This window comes from Ceratotherium simum, chromosome 29 (assembly GCF_057802395.1).
Source record: "Ceratotherium simum simum isolate JZ-2026a chromosome 29, ASM5780239v1, whole genome shotgun sequence".
Lineage (NCBI taxonomy): Eukaryota > Metazoa > Chordata > Mammalia > Perissodactyla > Rhinocerotidae > Ceratotherium > Ceratotherium simum.
The window spans coordinates 691,958-712,730 of NC_141928.1; the positions used below are offsets into that span (position 1 = coordinate 691,958).

General features: G+C 53.5%; 1 protein-coding gene across 3 annotated transcripts in view; it reads left to right on the top strand.

The window, feature by feature from the left end:
• Window positions 1–20,773, top strand: part of EXD3 (exonuclease 3'-5' domain containing 3) — a 106,304-nt gene that overhangs the window by 55,382 nt on the left and 30,149 nt on the right. For all 3 annotated transcript variants that reach the window (XR_015548895.1, XM_087418689.1, XM_087418690.1), the window contains exons 8-17: window positions 882–1,021; window positions 8,374–8,474; window positions 14,939–15,012; window positions 15,136–15,174; window positions 17,265–17,431; window positions 17,860–17,983; window positions 18,285–18,492; window positions 18,608–18,717; window positions 19,138–19,300; window positions 19,385–19,551. Coding sequence is in view for 2 of the 3 variants with exons in the window: in XM_087418689.1 (XP_087274815.1) it covers window positions 882–1,021; window positions 8,374–8,474; window positions 14,939–15,012; window positions 15,136–15,174; window positions 17,265–17,431; window positions 17,860–17,983; window positions 18,285–18,492; window positions 18,608–18,717; window positions 19,138–19,300; window positions 19,385–19,551 (1,293 nt within the window). In the remaining variant the exon portion in view is untranslated. The remainder of the gene's footprint in view (window positions 1–881; window positions 1,022–8,373; window positions 8,475–14,938; window positions 15,013–15,135; window positions 15,175–17,264; window positions 17,432–17,859; window positions 17,984–18,284; window positions 18,493–18,607; window positions 18,718–19,137; window positions 19,301–19,384; window positions 19,552–20,773) is intronic.

Here is a 20,773-nt window from a genome sequence, read left to right on the forward strand (position 1 = left end):
GCCCTAGGCTTTGCTCCCCACAGAGTGGGGCCACCTGACCATGCAGGGAGGACCTGAGAGGAGGGGCAGGATGGGGCCAGCAAGTGCCTCTGAGCAGTGGGCTTCTGTGTAATGTGCCTGCCCTGGCGGATGGGCCCCCGTCCAGTCTGGGCTTCAGGCAGCCTGACCTTTGTGGCCTCGTGGGGGAGCAGAAGGGAGGCCAAGAGGGGTCTTTTGCAGGGGCCACTGGGAGGGGGCTTTGTCGTGGCCTGGTTCTGGTAGGGGGAATGGCCAGCGAGTCCCAAGGCCCAGCGCCACGGTCAGGGTCTCCGTCAGGACCTCCTGGAGGGCTGGGCAGCTTGGGGATCTGGTGGGTGTGCGCCAGGCACACGTGCTGGCACACCGACTTTCCCACGATGAGGCACTTCTGGGCCGCCAGGGCCTCTGACGGTGGTTGGTTTCCATCCTGCACACCCCCCACCGCCCAGCTCAGTGAAGACGAGGAGGAGACAACCGAGCTTCCCCAGGACCCCCCCTTACTTCTTGGGGCCTCCAGTCCTTCGTCATGGAGATGGGGATGACCACAGAGCCCTCGGGACGAGGCCCAGGGAGCAGTGGGGCCTGCACGTGCCTGTGTGCGAGCATGCGCGTGCGTGCAGGCAGGGCCTCGGGCACGGGCACAGCTGGGGTTTCACAGAGGTGCTCAGACACTCAGCTGGACCTCTGAGCTCCCTAGGGAGGCAGGTCGGGTAGACTGGGCTCTGGGCCCTCTGGGTTCTGATGCTCTGTCCACTCCTGCTCTGGGCTGGAGGTGAGTCTGGGTCTGGCTCAGGGCCAAAGGCTGCAGTGCAGAAGTACCGGGCGCCTGTGGGGCTATGGCCTGAGGCTGTGCTCCCCCGCAGATGGGCACCCCACTGCTCCTCCAGGACAAGGCGCACCTCATGGAGCACTACGTGGATGGCTTCCCGGATCTCCAGAGGAGGCTGCTGGCCCTCATGGACTCCTGGTGCCAGCCCGGCTTTGACATCAGAGTCGTTGCCAGGTGAGCCCCCGGGCAAGGAGCTGGGCAGGGACAGCAGGCACGTGGAAGAGCCACCCGCACAGCCCCCCGGTCTCTCACCCAGGGGTGAGTCGCAGCCAGGTCAGCCAGGGGCCTGCTTCTGGAGCCAGGAGACTAGGACTGACAGGAACCGGGTGAGAGATTAGCTGTTCTTAGATGACAAAAATAATTCTCCCCAGTGGCTCCTTCCTGATGCAGCCCTGGAAGTCACACTGCCTGTCCATTCATTTGTTTCTTCATTCCTTCCTTCATCTAACGAATATTGTTGGAGCACCTGCGGTGTGAAACCTATCCCAGCAGTTATGGAGAAAAGGCAGTGCGCCAGCAGGAAGCCCGTGTGGATTCGGTGAAGCTATGTGTGTGCGTGTGTGGTGTGCATTGCATGCATGTGTGTGTGAGACACAAGGGTGTTACCTGGGCCTGGGGCCCCGGGTGGCATCTGGGAGGAGAACGGCTGCCTGCAACATATCTGGGGGTGGCCCGGGGGTGAAGCGGCGCTCAGAGGTCTGTGGAAGTTCCCTGGGCCACTACACCAGGCTCCCTGCACCCTCAGCCCCAGACATCTCACTTGAGAGTCGGACCTGGGGCTCCAGCAGCGGGCCTCCCGGGACCTACCCTCCCCAGAGCTGCCGTCGAGTTGCGTTCACTTTCTGGGTTTGTTTCCTCCTCTCTACAGTGGGACTGATTCTGCCTGTCAAAGGTTTGTTGTGACTTCACATCCTATGAGGCAGACAGACACGTGTGGCACCAAGCCAGGCACACACAGCATGAGCTGCCATCGCTCTTGTTAGGTGTTTAACACGGGAGACATAGGCAGGGCAAACAAGCAAATGTACTGATGGGGCTGGAGCAGGGTTCTCACCGTGAGGAGGGGGTAGGGGATGTACTGATGGGGCTGGAGCAGGTTCTCACCATGAGGAGGGGGTAGGGGATGTACTGATGGGGCTGGAGCAGGTTCTCACCATGAGGAGGGGGTAGGGGATGTACTGATGGGGCTGGAGCAGGTTCTCACCATGAGGAGGGGATAGGGGAGGTACTGATGGGGCTGGAGCAGGTTCTCACTGTGAGGAGGGGGTAGGGGATGTACTGATGGGGCTGGAGCAGGGTTCTCACCGTGAGGAGTGGGTAGGGGATGTACTGATGGGGCTGGAGCAAGTTCTCACCATGAGGAGTGGGTAGGGGAGGTACTGATGGGGCTGGTGCAGGGTTCTCACCATGAGGAGGGGGTAGGGGATGTACTGATGGGGCTGGAGCAGGGTTCTCACCGTGAGGAGGGGGTAGGGGATGTACTGATGGGGCTGGAGCAAGTTCTCACCATGAGGAGTGGGTAGGGGAGGTACTGATGGGGCTGGTGCAGGGTTCTCACCATGAGGAGGGGGTAGGGGATGTACTGATGGGGCTGGAGCAGGTTCTCACCATGAGGAGCGGGTAGGGGATGTATTGATGGGGCTGGAGCAGGTTCTCACCTTGAGGAGGGGGTAGGGGATGTACTGATGGGGCTGGAGCAGGGTTCTCACCATGAGGAGGGGGTAGGGGAGGTACTGATGGGGCTGGAGCAGATTCTCACTGTGAGGAGGGGGTATGGGGATGGGGGGTGAGGATGGCGCTGGGGGTCAGATTTCACTGTGGATATTGGTTCAAATTAATGATTTCCAACAGTTTCCTAGTGCGATGCTCTGAAAGGCCTAGAAGCCATGACATCCCATAGCAGTGAGCATGCACGGCAACCATTCTTGGTTCCCAAATGCCATTCTCCGCTGAAAGGCAGCAGGGCTCCATGAAGAATAGACTGAGAACAAAAACAGTGGTGCTAGTGGGGCAGAATACCTTGAATTGTTGAAAATCCATGAGTCCAGAGTGATGCTCAAGGGATGAAGGGAGGAAAGCTCTTTACAGTGTATGCCAGCTAAGAAACGAAAAAGGAATGATGAAATTAAAAATCACCATTTTGTAACTACCAACAAAATTATTGATTCAGGCACAGATCATGAAGAGGTGCTAAGAAAGAAAGAGATAAATTACAGATTAGCAATATCAGGAATGAATAAAGAATATCACTACAGATCTTACAGACGTTAAAATGGTAATGAGATGATGTTTACAACTTGATGCAAATATATTTGACAATTTAGATGTAATAGACCAAATTCTTGAAAAACATAGTTTACCAAAACTGATACTGGAAAAAATAGAAAATTTGAGTAGTCCTATATCAAATAAATCTAATCTAGTTCAAAACTTGAGTAGTTCAAAACTTCACCACAAAGAAACACCACTCCAGACATTTAAGGAAGAGATCGTAACAATCTCACACAGATTCTTCCAGAGAATATAAAAAGAAGGAGCACCTCCCACCTTGTTTTATTCAGCAAGTTTAAGCCTTGATGCCAAAACTTAAAAAGGACATTAGGAGAAAGGAGAATTAAAGTCTAGTATATCTCATGAACATAGATGCAAGAATACTAAACAAAATATTAGCAATCAAATCAGCTGACACAGTAAAGAATTGATGAAGAAAATGAGGAGACAAGCTCAGAGTGGAGCAAAGTATTTGTAAAAGACACATTTTATAAAGGACTGTTGTCCAAATATACACAGTTCTCTTAAAACTCAACAGTAAGGAAACAAACAACCTGATTTAAAAAACAGGCCAAAGACTTGAACAGACGCCTCACCAAAGAAGACGTACAGATGTCAAATAAGCAAATGAAAAGATGCTTCACGTGATATGTCATCAGGGAAATGCAAGTTAAAACAACAAAGAAATATCGTTACACACCTATTAGAATGGAAAAATCCAGACCACTGAAAACACCAAGGCCTGGTGAGGATGTGAAGCAGTAGGAACTCTCATACATTGCTTGTGGGAATGCAAAATGGTGCAGCCACTTTGGAAGACACTTTGGCAATTTCGTACAAGACAAAACCTACTCTTACCATGCAATCCAGCAGTCACACTCCTTGGCATTTACCCAAAGGTTTGAAAACTTAACGGCCACACAAAAACTTGCACGTGGATGTTTATAGAAGCTTTATTCATAATTGCCAAAACTTGGAAGCAATCGAAGTGTCCTTCATTAGGTGAATGGATAGATAAACTAGTCCATCCAGACAATGGAGCATTATTCAGTGATAAAAAGATATGAGTGGGCCAGCCCTGGTGGCCTAGTGGTTAAGTTCGGTGCACTCCACTTTGGCGGCCCAGGTTCGGTTCCTGGGCACAGACCTACACCACTCGTCTATCAGTGGCCGTGCTGTGAAGGTGGCTCACATACAAAATAGAGGAAGATTGGCACAGATGTTAGCTCAGGGAGAATCTTCCTCAACCAAAAAAAAAAAAAAAAAAAAAGCTGTCAAACTATGAAAAGACATGGAGGAACCTTAAATGCATATGACTAAGTGAAAGAAGCCACTCTGAAAAGGCTACATACTGTATGATTCCAACTCTGACATTCTGGAAAAGGCAACACTTGGAGACACTAAAAAGACCAATGATTATGAGGAGGCAGTGATGAATGAGTGGAGCACAGAGGCTTTTTAGGGCAGTGAATCTACTCTGTATGATTCCGTAATGGTGGACGCATGTCATTATACATTTGTCAAGACTGGTAGAACGTACAACCCCGAGAGTGAACCCTAACGTAAACTGTGGACTTCAGGTGAAAATGACATGTAGGTTCATCAGTTGTGACAACTGGACACTGTGGTGGGGGGTGCTGATAATGGTGGAGGCTGTGCACATGTAGGGTTCAGGGGGTATATGGGAAATCTCTGTGCCTTCTGCTCAGTTTTGCAGTAAACCTAAAACTGCTCTAAAAAAAATAAAGTCTATTTCTTTAAAAAGTTAATGCACCACGATCAAGTGGAATTTATTTCAGGAATGCAAGGTTGATTTAATATTCAAAAATCAATCGTAATTCACCTCATTAACAGATTAGATAACAAAGACTATATAAGCATCTCAATATAAAAAGAAAAAAGCTATAAAATTCACCTTTTTCATGATAAAAAAACTCTTAGCAAACTACAAATAAAAAGTAACTTCCTTAATCTGATAAAGGATATTACTTAAAAAAGAAAACTACAGCAAGCATCATTTTTTAAAAAAAAAGTCTTATTGAGGTATGATTACTGTGTAATAAACTGCGTTTGGAGTATATAATTTTGTAACTTCTGGTATACGCCACATGCCCGTGAAACCATCACCAAAATCCAGATACAGAACCCCCACCACCCCTTACCGTCCCCAGGAGACCACTGATCTGTTTTGTGTTACTAGTAGATTCTTTTTCATTTTCTAGAACATTACATAAATGGAATTATGTAGTACAGCTTCTTTCTCTCAGCACAATTATTTTGAGATTCATCCATATTGTTGTTTTTATCAGTAGTTCATTCCTTTTATTGCTGAGTGATATTCCAGTGCATGGATGGACCATGGTTTGTTTATCCTTCACCTGTTGATGGACATTTGGGTAGTTCCCAGTTTCTGCCTATTAGAAATAAAGCTGCAGGGCCAGCCTGGTGGTGTAGCAGTTAAGGGCGCGCGCTCCACTGCGGCGGCCTGGAGTTCACGGGTTCGGATCCCAGGTGCGCACTGACGCACTGCTTGTCAAGCCATGCTGTGGCAGCGTCCCATGTAAAGTAGAGGAAGATGGGCACGGATGTTAGCCCAGGGCCAGTCTTCCCCAGCAAAAAAAGGGGGATTGGCAATGGATGTTAGCTCAGGGCTGATCTTCCTCACAAAAAAATAATTAAAAAAACTGCTGTGAACATTCATGGACTGGTCTATGTGTGGACATGTGCTTTCATTTCTCTTGGGTAAAGCCGGGAGTGCACTGTCTGGGTCATATGAGAGATGTGTGTTTAATTTTTTGAGAAACTGTTAAACTGTTTTCCGAAGTGGTTATACCGTTTCACATTCCCTCCAGCAGTGTATGTGAATTACAGTTGCTGCATGTCCTTGCTAACACTTGGTGTGGTCGGTCTTTTTCATTTTAGCCATTCTAATAGGTGTGTAGTGACATCTCCTTGTGTTTTTTTTTTTTTTTAAGATTTTTATTTATTTATTTTTCCCCCCAAAGCCCCAGTAGATAGTTGTATGTCATAGCTGCACATCCTTCTAGTTGCTGTACGTGGGACGCGGCCTCAGCATGGCCGGAGAAGCGGTGCGTCTGTGCGCGCCCGGGATCCGAACCCGGGCAGCCAGCAGCAGAGCATGCGCACTTAACCGCTAAGCCACGGGGCCGGCCCTCCTTGTGGTTTTGATGTGCGCTTCCCTCATGACGAGTGATGGTGAGCATGTCTTCATGTGCATATTTGCCCTCTCTGTATCTTCTTGGGGGAAGTAGCAGCTCCATCTTTTGCACATTTTTAAATTAGGTTGTTTTCATATAACTAAGTTTTGGGAGATTTAAAAATATAATTTGGGTAAAAATCCCTTATCAGATATGTTATTTGTAGACATTTTACCCTGTGGCTTGTCTTTTCAGTCTCTTAACCATGTCTTTCAAAGAACAAAAGTTCTTAATTTATTGAAGTCCAATTTATTAATTTAAAAAAAAAATTGTGGATCATGCTTTTAGGGTTGTAGCTAAGAAATCTTTGCCTAACTCAAGGGCGCATTTTTCTCCTATGCTTACTCCTAGAAGTTTTATAATTCTTGGTTTTACATTTACACCTGTGATTCGTCTTTAGATAATTTTCATATATGATGCTAGCTGTGGATTGCAGCTCTTTTTGTTTCGCATATGGATGGTTGTTGTCAAAGACTGTCAGTTCCCACTGAGTCGTCTTCGCGTCTTTGTCAGCTGTCCGTATGTGTGCGGGTCTGTTTCTGGACTCCCCACTCTGCTCTGCAGACCGGTCTGTCGGTTTATTGCCGACACCCCACCACTGTGACCACCGCAGCTCTGTGGTAAGTCAGGCCGTGTTCGCTCTCCAATTGTGTTCTTCTGTCTCAAAGTCATTTTCATTATTCTAGACCCTTTGCATTTCTATGTGAATTTTAGAATCAGTTTGTCAATTTCTAGCCCCACCCCCCGGCCCTGAGCTGGAGAGCACGGCCAGGGCTCAAGACCTCGGTCCAGCCTAACCGGACGCGGAGGAAGCAGAAGAGCAATTAAAACAAGCACAAACTTGTGATCAAGATCTTGAGAGGATACTGTGTCTGAAATAAATGCCAGACTGGACAGAAGGAGCTGTCAGAGCACAGAACTCCTGTCGATAAAACCCATGATGGCAGAGGAAAAGTACAATAAAAGCCTTGGAAAATAAATTTGAAGATCTCTTCCAAAAAGTAGTACAAAACAAGGAGAAGGAAAATCAGAGAGAAAAGATAAAAAAAAAAAAAAATTAGAGATCTGTCAAAAAGGCCCGGTACCCACATAATGCGAATTCCAGAAGGAAAGAACAGAGAACCTGGAAGGGAGGAAATTACCAAAGAATACATTAAGGGCCAGTTCCTGGGTGAGAGGGACATGGGAGCCAGGCTCTGCAGGTGTGCAGAATGTCCAGAGAGTGGACGGAGAGACCCACGCTGTGGCCAAGGAGAGCCCTCAAAACCTCAGAAAGAGCAGGGATCAGACGGTCTGGGGGCAGCGCCTGCCCAGGGCTCGGGGAAAGGTCTTTCACCCAGAAGTCTTGGCTCAGCCAAAACCCCAGGTGGAGTACAGACCTCACACCTGCACCATCTCCAGACACATTCCACGTGCCCTACCTGGGGAAGGTACTGTGGAGCTGCTGGACCACAGCCTGGACGTGGGGGGTGCAAGGCGACCTGGACGACGTTGGACAGGGGCCTGGGGGGCAGCCAGCGGCTGGGGGTGAGGGTGGTCTGTTTACTTCGTGGTGAGCATGGGGTGAAGTCAGCTCGGTCCTCAGGACAGGAATCTAAGGAACCAATAAAACCAGACAAGTGCTAACGCATGGGGAACAGGAGAGTGCGGCTTAGCCACCAATAATGTTTGCACGGTTGTAGTATTATAAATGCTTGTACGAATTAACTGAGAACTCGGGTACTATTGTTTGGGGAGGATGAGGGAGGAGAGCCTTCAATGGTGAGGTGTCCATACGAAATACCTAAAGCTGAACAATCAAGATAGCATGATACAAGTAAACTGGGAAACACAGAGGCAAATACTAGACCATCACAAAACTGTCACGCAAGTGGCTGGTGCCAGGTGGGGTGGGGTGACATGCTTCTTTTTCTATAAGCCTTGTAGAATTACTTGACTTTTAAACTGTGCGTGTGTATGACTTTGATGAAAAATAAAAATCTTAAAACGTATTAACTTAAAGCAGCGCTGGCAGGAGCCGTATCTCTCGCCCCACAGACAGCACCCGAAGGTGACCTCCTTGAAGCTGGAGAAGCTGAGCCCCAAAGTGCTGAGTCGGCAGGTCCTGCACCTGCGGGAGCGGTTTGGCCTGGACCCGGGTGAGTGAGGCTTCCACAGCCTGCAGGGGGGTGGGTGGGCCACCTGCACACGCCCAGGGATGCACAGGGCTGGTGCTGCCTAGGGTTCAGGCCAGTCAGGATCCACAGACCCCCTGCGTTGTCTTCCTATCTCCTGCCCTGCTCCCCCTCTGCAGCCGGCCCTGGGCCTGGGCACTGAGCAGCAATCGGGGTCTGCGAGCCCCTCTGCCCACCTGGGGTGGCTCCTGGGAGGCTGGGCCTGCGCTGTGCTTGTCCCCTGCCCCCTCCTCCTCCCCCTTGGTGATGTGATCATAGTCATCCTTGTCTTTCACTCTCTTCAAAGGAAAAGTCTTACTGATAAGGTTTTGTAGATTCACTTAATTAGGTTACGGAAATTCTACTCAATTCCTAGTTCACTGAGAGTGTTAATCAGAAGTGGATGTGGAATTTTATCAAATACTCTTTCTGCATCTATTGGGGTAACGATACGCTTTTTCCCTAGTGGTCTGTTAATGTGTTGGATTACATTAATTAACTTCATAATGTCAAACCAACTTTGCATTCCTATGCTAGCCCCCTCTTGGTCATGTTGCATTACCATTTATATACATTGCCAGGCCTGGTTTCCCAACTTTTTTTTAATTTAAGGATTTTTGCATCTGTGTTCACAACTGAAGTTGGACTCAGACTTTCTTTTCCTGAAATGTGGGTTTTTTCAGGGAATTTGTCTATTCCATTTACAGTTCCAAGTGTACTGTCAGGAGTTGTTCATAATACCCCCTTGCCATCTTTCAAATGTCTGCAGCATTCTGGATATAGTTATTTAAGCCCTCTCTTTTTTCTTTTTATTTCTCTTAAACAATCTCACTGAAAGTTTTAGCCTTTTGAAATAACTTTTGGCTTTTTTCCCCAGTTCTGTTGAGATATAATTGACATATGACGTTGTATTAGTTTTAGGCATACAACATAATGATTTGATGTATGTATATATTGCAAAATGAACACCACAAAAAATTTAGCTAACATCCATCACCTACGTAGTTACAATTTTTTTCTTATCATGAGAACTTCTAAGGACTGTATGATACAGTATTGTTAACTTTAGTCACCATGCTGTACATTACATCCCCAGAACTTGTTCATCTTATGACTGGAAGTTGGTACCGTCTGACCACCTTTATACATTTTGCCCACACCCCACCTCTGGCAGCTAACAATCTGTTCTCTGTATCTATGAATCAGTTCTTTTAGATTCCACATATAAGTGAGATCATATAGTATTTGTCTTCTCTGTCTGACTTATTTCACTTAGCATAATGCCCTCAAGCTCCATCCATGTTGTCACAAATGGCAGGATCCTTCTTTTTTCTGGCTGAATAATATTCCATTGTATATTTATACCACATCTTCTTTACTCATTCATCCGTCAGCGGACACTTAAGTTGTTTCCATGTCTTGGCTATTGTGAATAATGCCGAAGTGAACGTGGGGGTGCAGATATCTCTTGGGATAGTGATTTTGTTTCCTTTGGATGGATACCCAGAAGTGGGATTGCTGGATCATAGTTCTATTTTTAACTTTTTGAGGAACTTCCATACTGTTCTCCAAAGTGGCTGCACCAACTAACACTCCCACCAACAGTGCAAGAGGGTTCCCTTTTCTCCACATCTTTGCCAACACTTGTTATCTTGTCTTTTTTACAAGAGCCATTCTAACAGGTATGAGGCGACATCTCATTGTGGTTTTGATTTGCATTTCCCTGAGGATTAGTGATGTTGAGCACCTTTTCCTGTGCCCGTGGCCATCTGTATCTCTTCTTTGGAAAAATGTCTGTCCAGATCCTTTGTCCTCTTTTTTTTTTTTTTCTGAGGAAGATTGGCTGTGAGCTAACATCCATGCCCATCTTCCTCCACTTTGTATGAGGGTCACCACCACAGCATGGCCTGACGAGTGGTGTGTCAGTCCATGCCCAGGATTCGAACTTGTGAACCCCAGGCCACCAAAGCAGAACGTGCGAACTCAACCACTATGCTACCGGGCTGGCCCCCCTTTGCGCATTTTTTATCGGGTTATTTGGGGTTTTTTGCTTCTGAGTTCTATGGGTTCCTTATATATTTTGGATATTAGCCCCTTATCCAATACATGGTTTGCAAATATTTTCTCCCACACTCTATGTTGCCCTTTCATTCTATTAATGGTTTCTTTGCTGAGCAGGAGATTTTAGTTGGACATCATCCCACTTGTTGATTTTTGCTTTTGTTGCCATGCTTTTGGCTTTTTTGATCCTATCTGTTGTATGTCCTCCTCAGCCCACTAAACTAAATTTTAAGCCTTCTTTCTTCTTAAATATATTCTCCAGGTTTCAATATTATTTTTATTATGGTTCAGCTCAAGATATTTTCTAATTTCTATTGTCATTTTTTTCTTTTGCCCATGGGCTAATTAGAAATGTGTTTCCTAATTTCTAAGCTGTGTGACATTTTTAGTTATCTTTCTGGTGTGGTCTCTTAATCTCATTGTGACCAGAGACCTGCTTTGTCTGACATCAGTCCTTTGATTGGGTTGAAATGTGTTGTTATGAAGAAATCTAACTTCTTATCTTTGAAAGCAATCTCTCTGAGCTGGCCCGGCGGTGCAGCAGTTAAGTGTGCGCACTCCTTTTCGGCGGCCCAGGGTTCACAGGTTCGGATCCTGGGCGTGCACTTACACACCGCTTGTCAAGCCATGCTGTGGCAGGTGTCTCATATAAAGTAGAGGAAGATGGGCACAGATGTTAGCCCAGGGCCAATCTTCCTCAGCAAAAAATGAGGAGGATTGGCAACAGATGTTAGCTCAGGGCTGATCTTCCTCACACACACAAAAAAAGAAAGCAATCTCTCTTTTTTCTCTGTCTACTTTTAGGATCTTCTCTTTGTTTTTGGCGTTCTACAGTTTCACTGTCAGGAGACTAGTTATAGATTTCTTTTTCTTTATCTTGCTTGGGATTTATTGGGCCTTTTGAATCTGTGGATTGGTGTCTTAAACCAGTTCTGGAAAATTTTCAGTCGTCATCTCTTCAGATATTGCCTCTTCCCCTTTCCTCCCTTGAGTCTCTTTCTAGGACTCTGAGTGAATCTGCTCTTCTCACTCTATCCTCCGTGGGTTTTAACTGCCTTATGTATTTTACATCCTTCCTCTTCTGTGTCATGCAGTGTGGGTAATCTCTTCTGCTCTCTTTTCCACTTCACTAATACTCTCTTCATCTGTGTCCAACATACTATGAATTCCATCCACTATTTATATTTTGATTGTTGTATTTTCAGCTCTAGAAGTTATAATTTGGTTCTTTTTCGGGTCTGCTATTTCACTCTTTATGGCTTCCTGTTGCCTGGAGTTATTTCTGATTGTGTCTTTTCTTTCTTTGAACATCCTGCTCATAGTTGCTTTGTGGTCTGTATCTACATTTCAGCCCGCTCTTTGCCTGCAGTCACCTGGTCTCTCCGCCTCACTCACTCGGAGGCTTAGTCGTCATCACTGTTTGTGCCGATTCCCCAGCCCTTGGATGAGGGGGCCTGCCTCCAGGGAGGAGGACAACATTTGGAGCTTGTTGCAAAGATGGAGGCACAACATTGAGGGGTTTTGATTCACGATTTTAAGCAGCCCCTCTGGCAGCATTGGGTGCGTAGTTGGGAGAAACAGGAAGGGGTGTGCACGTCTGCAGACGGGCAGTGCGGGTCCATCAGGGTCAGCAGGAGCAAGGAGCTGCTGGCTGTGCTGACAGAGGAGACTCAACCTGAAGCATGTGAGCCAGGTCTGAGAGGACTGGCCGGGCAGTGGGACCCCTGAGGGACCAGGGGAAGCAGCTGCAGGAAGGAGCCACCCTGAGGCTACAGAATAAAACCAGACTCAGAAGCTCCAAGGAGGGTCCCAGCAGACTTCTGAGGGGCTGGGAAGACTGGAGTGTGGGACTGTGTCGCTGTGCTGAAAAACTGTCTCTGCTGACGCGAAAGGAGTAGGCCGGAGGGAGCAGGTCCCTCTCCCCTCTCAGGACCCCGCCCAGGCGCAGGCGCCTCTGAGGTCACCTGCACGCCTGCCCTGGACACCAGGTCAGGGATCCCTGTTGGCGTCACTGAGCAGGAGTGGGGGGTGGGGACGCCCAGGCCAGGCTGCCGGCAGCAGCAGCCTCCAGAGGCTCTCGGCACAGAATCACCCGTAGGGTTGATGGTGGCTGCTATCGAGGTGAGGGTTGTATCTGGCCCCCTGGCAGAGGCTCCTCCACGCAGGACCCAGGACCCTGAGGGGTGGGCGAGTGGGTGTGAGGCCCACAGAGCCAGGCGTGGTGGGAAGGCTGCGCGGGGGACCACAGCTGGGCCTGAGGGTGCAGCCTTCCTTCTGCAGCACCGCCCACCATTCTTTGACCGACAAGGGCTCCACTTCAGGGTCGGGTCATGGCCTTGGTAGGCCCAGGGTTTGGGGCCAGAGGAGCCTTTGGAGGCCTCGGACTGGCCTTAGCCCAGTGCGCCCCAGGACAGGTGTGCCCCCCTTGAGGGTCCACCCTGCCCACAGGTCTCGGCCAAGCCCGCTGCTGGAGCAAGTTGGGTGCCCAGACTCCCCTGGACAGCAGGGACGTCCTCTACCAACCGTGTGGAGGGCTTGGGGGTCTGGCGGACAAGAGGGGAGCAGCAGATGCTTCTGTGGGTGCCTCAGCCAGCAGCCCCGCTGGGGAGCAGGAGGCTGGCCTGCCAGGGAGACAGCTGCCTACCCGGGTCTCCCGCCACACGCATGCGCCACCGGGCCCCTCTTGTAGCTTCCCCAGCTGGCCCCAGGGGTCTCTCGCAGGGCTGCGCCTTCGCAGGAGACCTGGAATGTCCTAATCTGAGACAACACAGGTCAGCATTTCCAAAGTCCTAAAAACTGCCCACCCAGAGGGAGGGGCACCGGCACCCTCTGCAGTCCTCACTATGTGTGAGGCCTCCACGTGGACTGACCCTGTGTCCTCCGTGGGTGGACAGAGAACAGATGGAGAGCTGGGGGGTCCTGCTCGCCCCTGGCCCTGAGCTCCCCCAAGCCTGCCCCCAGACCTGGGTCTGGGTGGAGCCCAGGTGTCCCGGCACCGATGTGAGGCAGCAGGATGCGTGCAGACTGTGCTTGGATCTTGTGGCGTTTTCAGCATGTGTCAGGGGGTTGGGCCTGGCTTATCCACGCCCTTTCCTTTTTTCCTTTAAAGGTTTGCTTCCCGCAGCATGAAAAGGAGCGCTTGGATTTGGGTTAACCACTCAGTGCAGGCTGCAGCTTGAATCCCTTCTGTGGAAGTGACGCTGTATCCAGGAGGCTTTTGGTCAAAGTACCCCAGTGGCAAAATGATGCGTAAAATTGTAGAAATGTCAGGAAAGCTGGTTTCTGTCCGTCTGCAGATCTGAGTATGTGTCCACTTCGGCAAGAACATCGGTGGCCTTGGTCTCCTGTCCAGAGGGCTCCCTCTCTGAGCAATTCCTTCCTTTCTTGAGTTCATTCATTCATTATTCTGTCCCTGCCTCAGGCTTTGTCTATGTGCCACCTTTGTAGTGTTGTCCTGGGTTCCCAAGTGGCCTGCAGGGCACGTCCGCAGGGTCTGGAGCCCTTGGGGTCCTGCGTCCTCCCTCGGTGGGAGGCAGGGAGGGCACCGCCTTCCCTACCTGGCAAGCCCCGGCCTCTGGGCAGCACTGACCGCTGCTGTGCTGGGACGACATCCGTGCAACAAAGGTGCTCCCTGCTGCTGGCCGGGGGTGCTGGCTGGGGTGGCCACAGCCCTCGAGAGCATGGGGTCCCAGCCAAGGTCTAGGGAAGACCAGGCGCCCACTGAGAGGCGTAGGTGGGCGGAGCTCTGTGGTCAGCTTCCCACTCGGACCCGCCAGGCTGCAAGGACAGCTGACCCCATGAGGAAGGAGTGGCAGCCAGCAGGCTGGATAGGTGGGTGCCCTTCCTGGGCCCCCTCGGGCTCTGAACGGAATTGGAAGTGAGGCTGCGAGCAAGTATCAGATTGTAAACATGTGAACAGGATGGCCCTTCCTCAAGGAATTCACTCTCTAGAGGGAGAAGGACTTGTGTGTCTAGAAGGCCCTGGCCGGAGAAGAGGCGGGAAGGCCTGGAGAGATGGGGCTGCTGCCCTCAGGATGCCTGTGCAGAGGGAGGGGCTCCAGGAGACCCAAGAGAGGCTCAGCCAGGGTGGGACAGCAGGGGGGGAGGGCTGTGGGGCCCAAGGTGCTGGTTAGAGGGGCTGGAGGAGGACTCTGGGGCTCTGCATGGGGCGGCGGCACCCACCTTTGGGGCTTGGAAGGACTCTGGGGCTTGGCATGGGCTGGGGGGCACCCACCTTCGGGGCTGGGGGTGCGGCTCTGATGTTGGGTGGAACCGAGCAGAGGCCAAGGCCACCTGAGGGGAGAGTGTGGGATGGAGGGGAGTGGGAAGACAGCAGAGCTACACGGCCCCTGACGCTCCCCGGCCCTGAGCCCAGCCTTCTCTTTCAGCCCTGTGTCCCAACGTTGTCGCCCAGCAGCGCCTGTCCGCCCTGCGGTACCTGTGCTACAAGCGGTTTGTGGAGGTGCGTGCCCCCCAGGAGCAGGCCTGAGCTTGGGCCTGTGCAGAGGGGGGCTCTGGGCGAGGCCTGCTCTCGAGCCTTTGCCATTGGTGCTAGAAAAGGTCACCTCGGTGTTGACTTTTGCAGGGAAACATGTCTCAGGAGAACTGGGCCGACCACGTGCAGGTGAGTTTGGAGAGGTCCTGGCAGTGCCCACCAGGCCTCCGGAAGCCCTGTGTGGTGTGGGCACTCAACTTTGAGGCCTGGGCAAGGCCTGGGTGGGCAAGTGCCCCCAAGAAAGCGTGTGGTGTATGGTTCACGTGTGCATGCGTGTGGCCCAGATGTGCAGGCCCAGACAGCTTTCAGGACAGCTCACGAGCCACTGGGTCAACTCCTCCCATGGCCCAGCAAGTCGGGGAGCAGAGGACGCGGAGAAAGGGCCCACCCCTCCCAGCAGAGATGCCACACCCTGAGGGGAAACCAGATGCGGGGCGTCAGGCCTTCCCACCCCTCTTGGAAGGTGGTGTGCAAGAGGCGAAGCTGAGGGGGTGGGCTTTGCATGAGGACCTCACCAGGTGAGGCAAGGCCTGAGCGGCCGGGATTCAGGACCCTCCTGCAGCTGTCCTGTCCAGAGCCCGCAGGTGATGGAAGAGGAGAGGTCTGCGGGAGGTTCCACAGTGTTCACCAAGGGAACACTCTAGACTGTCCTCGGGCCCCCTTGCTGATGGCTTTGTGCCCCCCAAAGCCCAATGAGGGTTGAGCCCCCAGGCCCCTAGAAAAGAGGCATCAGCGCCCTGGGGTCATGCAGGGGCATAGAGAGGGTTGGACTGCAAGGTCCACTCCCAGGCCTGGGGGCCAAAGATCCCATCAGGACAGCGGCCTGGACAGGACCGTCTGGCATCCTCTGTCCTTCAGACCTGAGCTGGAGGCGGGGGTCATCGTGGGCACAGAGCTCTCTCCTGACCCTGGGGGGTCATCATGGGTGCAGAGCTGTCCCCCGCCCCAGGGGAAACGGGCTTGGAGGAAGGTGGGGGTCTGTGGGGACCTGGGGGCAGCATGCACGAGAACTGTGGGCTGGTCAGTCAAGCTGGGAGCACCTCCTCCCTGGGCGGACAGTGCAGCATCTGGTGTCCTGAGTGGCATCCAGTGGGGGGCAGCACTGCGCCGCCCCTGGAGTGAAGGGGGTGGGGGGGTGGAGTGAGTCACCAGAGAGAAACGCGGACCCCCTGGGCAAGGCCCGGAAGGCCGATCCCCCCTGGGTGCCAAGGCCGAGCCGGCCGGAAGGGCAGCGGACATCCTGAAGAATGTGGAGGGGTTTCCACATATTGTCGTCCACGTGGGAACCCGCGGCCTGCGGGAAGCGGACGGCCTGCGGCTGCTGGAGGGACAGAGCTGTCTGGGGAGGTGGCCCTGCCCATCTGCCAGCAGCGGCTCCTCAGGGAGCACGGAGGCCTTGGGGGCTGGAGGTCAGGAGGGCGAGGGGCTCAGACTCCGGGCAGGGTGGGGTCCCATCCCCTCTCACCGAGCTATAATGATCTGTGAACTCAGGGACACAAGGACTCAGCCAGGACTGAGACCCTCCATCAGGACCCTGGTGGTGCAGGTGGCCAGGCCTCACCCAAGACTTCCTGAGGCGAGGGGTGGGAGGCCCTGTGGGCTGCGTGAGCCCCTCTGCTCCTGCACTGGGCATGGGTGTGGAGCCACCAGCCGGACAGGAGACAGCCTCGTGTTGCCCCATGGTCACTGCCTCCCCAAGGGCTACCCCCATAAGTCTACTGTCTGGACCGTGGGTGCAGGAGTGTCCCATGGCCTCACCTACTCCTGATGGCCGACCCAAGGGCTGGGGGCGAGGAGGTGTCAAGGGGGGAATGAGGGTAGAGTGGATGTTCTAGAAAGACAGTGCTGGTCTCAGGTCCAGGAGCAGGGGCGGCCCACGAGGAGGGGCTGTTGGCACATCCTGGCGAGAGCAGCAATGTGTGGTGGGGATGTGGAGAGGGGCCCAGCTGAGGGCAGGGAGTCGGGCTGGGCCGTGTGCTCAGGATGGCGTCCCTGCACCCTGACCACATCGAGGCCTCTCAGCATCTCAGTCTAAGCTGGCTTGGTCACTGCAGAGCCTCGGTCACAGGAGCTGCTCCCGGCTTTCAGGGGACAGCCTCCTCCTCCCAAAGGGCTCAGAGCCAGGTCTGATGGGTGAGGTGTGGGCCTGGGGGCTGCCAGGACTGTCCCACCCCCTCGGGGCAGAGCCAGGCAGTACAGCCCATGTCCTGTGCCCCCAGGATCTAGTGGGGCAGAGCGAGTGGCTGCAGGAGCAGCTGCTGAAGCTGCTGACCTCTCACAGTGATGCGGCCACAGCTGCCCGGTGCGCCCTGGACCTCTCGCTGCCCAAGGCACGGCTGCCGGCCACAGTGGCCGCAGAACTCAGCCGACTCAGGCTCCAGGGGAGGTGAGCACCCCCAGGCTCGGGGGGCCGCGAGGGGGACATGCCCCTGGGAAGCAACACCACGGGTCACAAATGCCAGCAGCTTAGGAATTAGAAAGTAAGAGAAAACCAAGAGTGGGCGCAGGCTCTCGTTCCCAGAACGCGAGTGTGCACGGAGCAGACTAGCCACCCCATCCATAGATCCGACAGGCACATCCCCCAGCCAGGCCGCACACCCCAGCAGCCTGAGGAACCACAGCTGGGGAGGGCAGAGGCGTGTGGCTGCAGGAGACAGGAGGGCAGACCCCGCAGACCCCTGCCCACACGTGGGCCAGGAGCACGCCCCTGCCCCTCTGGGTCAGCCCTGGCCCGGTCAGGCTGGAGGTGCTGGGGTGGAGTGGGGGCACCAGGGACCCAGGGCAGTGGTGGTGCCACAGCTCCACTCCTCCTAGGACGGCCGAGGCGCCTTCCGAGGACAGGAGGGACGATTACTACCAGCTGCCCATCGCCAGGGAGAACGTCCACTTCCTGGCCTCGTGGGAGGACCTGGCCAGGCACAAGGAGGAGCTGCTGCAGGTGGGTCGCCTGCTCTGGCTGTTCATCAGGCTTCTGGGTGCTCGGTCCACAGTGGCCCCCACCACGCCTGGCTCTCCATCCTCTCCCACCCCCAGGCGGCCCTGCAGAGCAGGGCACTCATGCCCTCCCCCTGTGCAGACCCGGGACTGAGGCGTGGGCTTCGGGCACCTGCCCCTGGGCGCTTAGCCTCCTCTCTGCGGAGCCCACAGGGATGATGAGGCCCTCCCAACACAGGCCGCCTCACCTGGACTCCAGTCTCAGTCTCAGCCATGCCCACTCATGCCAGCCCCTCTGTCTGCAGCCAGGCCTGGTCAGCGTGGACCTGGAGTGGAGGCCCTCTTTTGGCATGGGGGGCCGGCCCCAGGCGTCCCTCATGCAAGTGGCCATGGAGGGCCGCGTGTTCCTACTGGACCTGTTGGTGCTCTCGCAGCCGGCAGGAGGGCAGGCGTCCCAGGCCTTCTCCCAGCTGGTGTTCCAGCTGCTCTCAGACCCCTCTATCACCAAGCTGGGTGAGCACAGCCCCCAGCCCTGCACCCCAGCCCTGCCTGCCCTAGGGGAGGGTGCTGGGGTGAGGCCAGGGGCCCTTTCCTGGGTGCCTGTCACACTGGCAGCCCCCACTCCCAGGTTATGGGATGGCAGGGGACCTGCGGAGCCTGGGAACCTCCTGCCCTGCCCTGGCCCACACGGAGAAGCATCTTCGGGGCAGCCTGGACCTGCAGCAGGTGCACAGGCAGGTCAGTGGGACAGGGGTGGGGACAAGGTCGGGGCCTCTGTGATCCCAGGGGGTTGCTCACTACTCCACCCACACAGCCGTGCCCGGGCAGGGGTCTTCCACCACACGCTGGTGGGGTGTCTGTGGGTCAGGACTTGCTCGTGGTTTCTCGGCAACTTTCAGGCTGGCCCCAGCCCTGCTCCCTGGCCACAGGTCACCAGGGCCCCAGAGCACCGGGTCCCCCAGAGAGGGAGTGTCTGCGCACAACCCCACACTTTCCCCAGAACCAGCTCCACTCTGGGCTCCTTTTCAAGGAGCTCTCGGCACACACCCTGAGGGGTTGACCCGTGCCTGCCTCGGCCGCCCATGCCCTTCTGCCCCAGCACTGGCTATCTTCCCTCCAGGGCTGGTCTCTCACCCCCAAGAGGCACTGTCTTGGCAGATGCGGGTGGTAGACGTGCCAGCCCCAGGCGTGGATGGGACCAAGGGGCTGAGGGGCCTCAGCCTCCTGGTGCAGCAGGTGCTGGGCAAGCCCCTGGACAAGAGGCAGCAGCTCTCCAACTGGGACCGGCGGCCGCTGAGTGAGGCGCAGCTGGCCTATGCAGGTGCGCACCCCCGACCTCCCTCCACAGCCCTACCCGCCTCCGCCCGCTGTGCTGGAGGCTGAGGCCAACCCCTGCCCACCCCAGCTGCCGATGCCTACTGCCTGTTGGAGGTGTACTGGACACTGTGCAGAGAGCCCTCCCGCTTCCACCTGTCCGGGGACCTGGCCAGGAGCCCGAGGCCACGGCACAGCAAGCAATCAGGGGCTCGGGAGCCGCCTGGCCCACAGGAGGCCTCAGCCCCGCCCCAGCAGGTGGGTGAAGCCCCTCGGGGTCCCTTCCTCAGGATCCTTGGGGAGGAGGATCACTTTCCTTAAAGCAGGGACCTTACAGGGGTGGAGGCCTGGGGTGGTGGTCAGCAGCTTCCAGTGGGGCTTGAGATCCTCCATGATGGACCCTCCACCTGGAGAAAAGGAAAGCAGAGCCATGGGTTAGCTTCCTAGAGGAGAAGGGGTCCCAGCCCCCTCCTGACACCGGGCTGTGTCCCCCTGTGCACCCCGTGGAGATTAATAACAGAAACCTCAACTACACTGGGTGGGGAAGGCCTGCAGGGGGAGCGCTCACCTCATCACGTGCCGTCAATTATGTCAAACAGGAAAAGACTGAGACTTGCATCTCGGACAGGAAGTAGAACTACTTACTACCGAGGGAAGACTTCTCTCTCCACCTGACAACAGCCCAGCCAATCAGAAACATTGCAGCTCAGCCAATGAGAAGCCGTTGCCACCCTGATCTGTTTCTCTCCGGCAATGGGCTTTCCTTTAGAGCAGCCCCTCCCTCTCCCCCTTTTTCTCTATAAAAGCAACTCCCTCCTTTGTTCTCCAGATTTGCCTGTGGTTTGCATTTGCACATCTTGAATAGCAATTCTTTGGGCTATTCCCAAATAAACTCATTTTCAGATAAAATAACAGGAGAATTTGCTTTTTGTTTTTTCTGAAGAAGATTCACCCCGATCTAACATCTGTTGCCAATCTTCCTTCCCTTTGCTTGAGGAAGATTTGCTCTGCACTAACATATGCACCAATCTTCCTCTATTTTGTACATGGGTTGCTGCCACAGCATGGCCACCGATGAGTGGTGTTGGTCCGCTCCCAGGAACCAAACCCAGGCCACTGAAGTGGAGCATCCCGAACTTATTCACTAGGCCACAGGGCCGGCCCCAGAATTTGCTTTTTAAGTTGACAGCCCTGGGCCCCTCGCCCCACTCCAGTGCACACACGAACCCCCAGGAAACGTGTGCAGGCCCCTCTTGGGGTCCAGGGTGGGTGATTTTATATCATTTTGCTTATCTGTTTTTTCTGCTGTTTTCTGAATTGAGTACATATTGCTCATGATTCTCTTTTTTTTAACTTTTTAAATTGTTTTTTGTGTGTGTGAAATTTTTGTTGTACGTTATTGTTTATCAGTCACCATATAAGTGCATCCCTCCACCCCTTGTGCCCACTACCCACCCCCCTAGCCCCTGGTAACCACCAA